Raw genomic sequence first — 7654 nt, forward strand, 5'->3', positions numbered from 1 at the left:
CTCTCCCCTCTCCCCTCTCCCCTCTCCCCTCTCCCCTCTCTCCTCTCCCCTCTCCCCTCTCTCCTCTCCTCCCTCTCTCTCTCCTTCCCTCCCTCCCTCCCTCCTCCCTCCCTCTCTGTGTATTGGATAAGTGCACAAATATAGTTGATGTTACAGTTGATGATAATCCAGTGTGAGGCTCCACAGCTTTGGAATGGATATTCTAAACTGTATAGAAGTTCATTGAGATACATAGACTGGCTTAATTTCACAGTGTGATTATTTTTTTTTATTTGTGAGTTCTTTATAATAAAAGATTTTTATTTTTCTTGTAAGAGAATCCAAGTCAAAATCTCTGGCACACAACTCTCAGCACTCGTTTGTCTTCAATCTTCTATGTTACCATGCAGAGCTTTTGTATAATGACCCCAAACCAGGACATTGTGTTGCTTACTGCCAAGAAGAAGCTGATGCAAAAATCTACCACTTAGTTATTCAATTAGACCTGACGCTGTAGTGTCTGTAGTTTATTCCACACAGCAGTCGCCGCTATCTTTGTCACTTTTCCATTACTGTGATAAGATACCATGAACAATGTAGTTGCAGGGGGTTCGAGTCTGTGACCATTGTGGTGAGGAGCATAGGAGAAGGCAAGCAAGTATGACACTGGAGCAGTAGCTGAGAGCTTACATCTTGATCCACAAACACAAAGCAAGAGAGGCAAAGAGCTCTAACTAGAAATGGCGTAAGTTTTGAAACCTCAAAGCTTACCCCCAGTGACACACCTCTTCCATCAAAGCCACACCTCTTAATCCTTCCCAAATAGTTCCACCAACTGGGAGCCAAGTAGACATAAGCCTATGGGGACCATTCTCAATCAAACCACCACACAGGCCTACCTAGACAGCAACATAAACAGGAGGAAGCATCACATAACAGTAGCAAAATCAAACAAGAACAGATATGTCCAAAAAAATGGTTATTAAAGACCTCAAAAACCTCGTCTTGGCACAAGACCAAAATGATGAAAACTTATTATGATGGGTGCTTGAAGAGAGATGGAATCACCAAATCCTAAGCCCTTCCCAGGATGTATGTGATTACTTTCACGGACAGGCATGCATGCAGATTTGTGTGGATGTATGGGTAATGGCTTGGGCAGATGTATCACTAGAACTTTTCACCTGTGGACTTCCAATAATCACACATACTATGTTAATCTGTATTTCCTGGCGGGTGTGATGGTTAATATTTTTCCCTTGACAAAATCTAGAATCGTCTAGAAGACAAGCCTGTAAGCACGCCTATGAGGCTTATAAATATTAGGTTAGTCTATGGCATATCTACAATGAATGGTCTAGGTTACTTGAGATGGAAAGAACCACCTTAACTGTGTGATAGCATCCTGTGAGCTGAGGCCCTATACTTGCCTTCTTTCAGGTCCTATACTGAGAGAAGTATAACAATCCTCTCTCTCTCTCTCTCTCTCGCTCTCTCTCTCTCTCTCTCTCGCTCTCTCTCTCTCTCTCTCTCTCTCTCTCTCTCTCTCACCTTCCTGACTACAAATGCAATGTGACCAGCTGCCATGAGTTTCACCGCTGTGATTTCCCTGCAATGATGGATTGATCCATTGAGCTGTGACCTCTGATCCCTTAAATTGCTTCTTGTCATGTGTTAGGTCACATCACTGAGAAAAGTAACTAATTTGGCATATATCCACAACAGAATAGGTATATGTACACATGTACATTTATGTGTAACTTGAGTAGGACCCTGTGCTGATGTACACTAGCATAGGACTTTATTTGTGGATCAGGGGATGAGGGGAGCTACATGTTTCTATGTGTGTCTCTCTACCTACATGCAATGTACAGATGACTAAGGATGTGTGGGTGTGCACACCTGTGCACATGTGCTTGTGTAGACTTTTAGGAACAGACTACACAAATAAACATGCATAAACAAGATGGTTGGGGTGAGGGGGTGACTTAAATGCTTAGGAAGACAAACAAGTCCCGCGAGGATTTTGGAAGCTCTCATTATGTACAAATTATGTATCTGCTAATTACAAATGATTCCTTTCTGCTCATTAAAGCAGAACTGCAACACTTTACTAGTCTAGTTCCGTTACTCTACACACTTGAAAGTAATAAGAAATGGCTTTGGGGTCAAGCAGAAACCCCCATGGGGCTTCAGAAAGTCATCTCAGGCTACGTAATTGTCACCCAGACCATCGGTCAAGCATCAGTAGGATTCCTCGGTGTTCCCTCCACCTTCATGTCCAGTCACCATGTCCTATTAAGATCATCTCCTTTGTCCTACCTCTGCGAGCACTGCGCTAGCTCTGCCCACTCCTCTTCTGTGACAGCCCCCCTGGAAGGCTGCCCATGTTTCTTCTCCATTGGCTGCAGAAATTGTCACCCTCCCCCAATTCATATCCATCCACAAGATCCTGCAGGTGACTCTAACTATTCACAGCCTCTTTCTGCTTTGACATCACTGCTAACAAAATCTCAAGCCCCACAGCTCATCCCACCATGGCCTGACTCCTGGACACTTAACAGCAGCAAGTAGTGACTCCTAGGCAGCTTCCCAAATCCAACTTTTACCTGGTTAAGGGCCCTTATGTACATGTGTACATATACCTATTCTGTTGTGGATATATGCCAAATTAGTTACTTTTCTCAGTGGGGCAATGGACATCTGTCTAGCTCTGCTGCAGGGACCACACTCACTAACAAGCCCTCATCACATCTCTGTCTGCTGTCGTTGAGCATTTCTGTTGGCTTGCTCCTTATCTCCTTTAACTAGACTCCAGGAAGAAGCTTAGCTATGTTGACTTCTGTATGTGTTCAGCCCTAGGACAGATTCTCACACAGAAGAAACAGAAAATGTGAGCCAAGAGAAAGAGAATTTACTGGATGACTTTCTTTTGCTGTTTAATCTCCCATAATGTCGTTGAAGCGGCAAGATCTGTTCTGCTTTCTTGGAATCCGTTTTTAATTATTATAACACAGACTTAAGCGCCTCTTCCTGTATCCTGAGAACTGCTCTTTAGCCCCCAAGGGACCTCTATCCTTTGCTAACTCTGGGGTCTATTTTGTGAAAATAGCTTCTTTCTGCAGCAGCAGAGGCTGTAATTAGGCACGCCACCTAGAGGCTGCAAGGTGAAACATCAGAAGACACCAGAGCACCTCCTACAGAACACAAAGTGGCTGTTATAATGTCCAGGTCATTTCTCTCTGAGGATGGGTCAGTAGAGATACCTAGTCAGCTCATATACTATACCAAACCATTTGCTCACACACATTCTACGTCCTGCTTACAAGCCAAGCCCCGCCCCCTCCTCATTCTTCCATGCCATCCTCCCTCTATGCTCTTTCTATCCAAATGGCATTTTCCATTGATTCCATGAGAATTTCTACCTCATAGGCTGCAAGCTATCCATGCCTAAAGTATAGACTTCATGAAGACAGTATATTTTTCATGGAAAGTAATTAGTTTGACAATGGTGTGCCAATACTAGAACCATTCAGCCATTGTGTACTGGTCGGGAGAATTAAAAGTGTCTCCTAAATAAATTAAGAAGAGGTACTCTAAGACTCAACAATTCCACACCTACATACACAGCCAGAAGATTTAAAATGTGCTCATGCCAAATTCTGCAGGTAAGAGATCTCAGCACTATTGTTCAGTAGAGCCCTGTTTGGGCTTCATTCCGAAATGTCCATACACACACCAGGCTCATCATTTTAAATGCTTGGCCCTGACCTTGAGACACTATTTTGAGGCCTTTAGGTGGCGATCACCTGGTTGGCAGAAGAGTGTCACTAGAGGGAGCCTTTTCAAACCTATAGTTCCTTGTGCTCCTGGCTGGCTTCATCTGATGCTCCTGAGGAGCCTGCCACAATTTCCTGCTTCTGTAAACTCCTCCAGGCCTTTCTCACCTTGAGATCCTCCACGCCTTCCCACCATCATAGATTGAAATCCCCTGGAAACCGTGAGTTAAAATACATCTTACCTCCTTTATGCTGTTTTCAGTCAAGTATTTTCTAACAATGATAAAAGTAACTAATCCAAGTCCCAAAGTAGAAAAGCCCAAGCATCTTAGCTAATGTATGAATAAACCAATTGTAGTGTATCCGCACAACTGAATAGTATAAAGTCATAGAGATGAACCTTGGAAATGTTGCACTGCATCCAAAAGAATGTTCCAGAATAGGCAAACACAGGAAGTCAGTAGATGGAGTTTTTCTGGGGCTTGGGATGGAGGGGAAAATAATCATGATAGTTATAGATTTTAGAATTTCTTTGGTGGGACAGGAAAAGGGTGATATTTGCCCAACTCTGCAACCATACCAAAAGTAAAACAGCACTGTGTCCGTTACTCTTGTACTATTGTGACAAGTGTACTTGACAGACACAGTTTAAGGGAGAAAGTATTAACTCCAGAGAGACTGATCCACCATGGGTGAACAGGGTGGGGGAAGCATGGTGGAAGAGCTCTGTTCACATGTTGGTGGGTCAGGAAACAAACTATGAGACTGGGAATGACCAAGGATGTAAGGACCTATCTCCCTAAACACCCACGTCAGTGACCTACTTCCTCCAGAGAGGCCCCAGATCCTAATGTTTCCACGATCTCCTAGAACAGTGCCAGCAGCTGGGGCCAAGCATCAGCACATGAGCCTGTGGGCAACAGTTCAGTCAAACCTAAGGAGCACCTTTTGAAAGGAAGAACTTTGTGAATATGCTAACTATGCCTCGGGTTTTAAAAGAGAATCATTCCAAAGCTTTACCAGCTAAAGCATGCTATTCTAATAGAAGGATGAACAGTTAAACCAAAGGAAGAGAACACACATCTCAAAAGTTTATGACTGTGTAAAAGAATGCGGCATAGGAAAGACTCTCCATTACAGGTCTATGGAGAAATTGTTTGGTCAATAAATGGTGTTGTACAACTGGCTATCTACATGAAAACTGAAGGAAAGTTAAATCCCACTTCCATACCACTTACACACATGAGTTTCATATAAAGAACCTAAGTGAATTTTAAAAATAAAAGAGTAATATAAAAAATATTCTTAAAAACATGTAACAAAACAACTCTATAATACTCAGAGAATGGACTGTAGCCTCCATATGGTTGTACACACCTATAATCTCAGCACCTGAGACGTAGGCATAGGAGAACCAAGAGTTCAAGATCATTCTTGACAATAAAGTAAGTTCAGGGTCAGCCTGGACAACATGAGAGACGATATCTCAAAAAACAGACAAAATCAAAACCAAAGAGTGAGATGTTTAAATAAGGCACACACACACACACACACACACACACACACACACACTCACACACATCAAATGGTAAAGATAGACGTAACACAGTAGAATCAACTCTGGGGAAGAGATGATCCCATAAGTGAAGGGAAAGCCCATGAGCAATAAAGGATTGATGCCCATAAAGGATAAAACAGCTAAAAACTAACTTTAAAACACAAGCAAATGTAACAAATGATATAAAAATGCACAAGAGATTGAAACTAGCGATCTAAATAAAACATCATTAACAACAACCCTCAAAAACACTAGCAGTTAGGGAAACACACACTTAAACAATGGCATGCTGCTTCTCATTGTTCATATTTCAAATGTCTAGATACTGAGGTCATGATATAAGAGAATGGAAATTTTATTACACTCCTGGTAAAGATATAAATGTATGTATAACTCAGTATGGCAAGAAAGAACTGTGGGCATCTATGTGTAAAGATGCTATTATGATCAGAATATGTATGTTCCCCAGACTCAATGTTAAAATCCAACCATCAAGAATAAAGGAAGAGGAATGGGTTCTTTGAAAGATGGCTGTGCATTGAAGTTGTATAGAAATTACCACAGAATTGAAACATTCCGTCCAGGAAGGAAAGGTACTCCTGAAACTTAGGATGTAAACAAAGTCACAGGTCTAGGAAAACAGGTTATAGAATCAGTGAGGAACGGCTGAGAGATATGTCTGGCCAGCTGAGTTGCCCAGAGGAGATTCTCAGACCCATTGAGCTGTCTGCAAGCTGTGCAGAGAGCTCCCGGGTTAGGCGTGTGTGAGTCATTACCTGAGGTGACCCTTTCAGAGATGCAGCTGCTTTGAGTCATGCCTGCTCCTCTAAGTAACCCTAATAAAAACTCATTGGTTCAGCAAGGTGCATGTCAGTAGAATCGTTACTTTGGCTTGTCACAAGTTTCCTATCTGGAACGAGTAGATGTGTGTGTCATGTCTTCCCAGGAAAAGTGTCACATTCAATGCTCCTGGCATGTGATGTTAGGATGGGTAAAGCCTCTGTGTGAGGGAGCAGACCTCCTGGGTCTGACAGCACTTTGAGCCTGGTCCCCACAACTGTGAGAAGTAAGTACTCTGCTCCTAACCTGCCTGCCTCCTCTAAGATTTTTGAACAGGGTAGGGTAGATGTCAGCCTCCACAATGCTCAGTGCTGTCATTTCAGGCCTGACTCTTGGAGGGAAAAACATATAACTCATGAATACCTGTGGATACGGATGGACACCACAGTGCTTTTTGTAAATGGAAAAATCTAGACAGACGTGAGGATGGGGAAATGGGTAGAGAAAGTTTTGGGTGGGGCTGCAGCTCATCCCAGCAGTTTGAATGGGTAGATGATGATCTCGGTATTGACACGAGTAAATTTCATAGATGCCATAGACATTAAAATTTTTCAGAATTACAAGCACGGTACAATAAGATCTATGGAAGTTTTAAGAATTCAAAACAATAACCCATTCATGAATATAAATTTACATATAAAATTAAAACATAGAAAGAAAGGTCATGCATCAGTTACAGTTTGATAATTACCTCTAGGGTAGAAAAATGGGGAGGATGGATTGTCCTTCTCTCTAACTCTCTGTAGCATTTTTTCTTATAACTAGTTAATCTAAATATGGTTTGTTGGCTGATAGCGCTCCTGCCAACATGGTGAACGTTCATAAGACTCGATGGACATTCTGCAAGAAATGTGGGAAGTACCAACCCCACAAGGTGACCCAGTACAAGAAGGGCAAGGATTCTTTGTATGCCCAGGGAAAGCGGCGTTATGACAGGAAACAGAGTAGCTATGGTGGTCAGACTAAGCCTATTTTCCGCAAAAAGGCTAAAACTACAAAGAAAATCGTGCTGCGACTGGAGTGTGTCGAGCCCAACTGCAGATCTAAGAGGATGCTGGCTATTAAGAGGTGTAAGCATTTTGAACTGGGAAGCGACAAGAAGAGAAAGGGCCAAGTGATCCAGTTCTAAGCCGATTTTGTTATGAAGACAGTAAAATCTTGACCTTTCACCCCCTTTGATTGCCTTTGATGAGGGAATAAATTAAAGCTTTCATAAATTGAAAAAAAAATATGGTTTGTTAAATCCAGGAATTAAGAAAATGAGTACAAGTGCTACCATTCTGTATAATTTCACCATATTTTAAATATCCATAACCAATATTTTAAAAGAAAAATACTTTATAGGGAATCCCATGACTAGAATCGGGAGACGAGCAGGTAATGATGCTGGAAGGAGAGACATTAACAGGGATGTCAGGGCACCAGGAGGGACAGAATGCACAAAGAGGTGAGAGGAGGGGTGAGTTGGTAGTGACTATTAAGAGAACTTAACCATTGA

At 42.2% G+C, this 7654-nt stretch overlaps 1 protein-coding gene across 1 annotated transcript; it reads left to right on the forward strand.

Moving 5' to 3' along the window:
• Positions 1 to 6949: 6949 nt before the first annotated feature.
• On the forward strand, positions 6950 to 7285 carry LOC114638205 (60S ribosomal protein L36a-like). The gene has a single exon (XM_028786594.1). It carries the CDS (start codon positions 6965 to 6967, stop codon positions 7283 to 7285), a length of 321 nt encoding a protein of 106 aa, XP_028642427.1. The 5' UTR covers positions 6950 to 6964.
• The last annotated feature ends 369 nt before the right edge of the window (positions 7286 to 7654 follow it).

Source organism: Grammomys surdaster, unplaced genomic scaffold, assembly GCF_004785775.1.
Source record: "Grammomys surdaster isolate TR1022 unplaced genomic scaffold, NIH_TR_1.0 125561, whole genome shotgun sequence".
NCBI lineage: Eukaryota > Metazoa > Chordata > Mammalia > Rodentia > Muridae > Grammomys > Grammomys surdaster.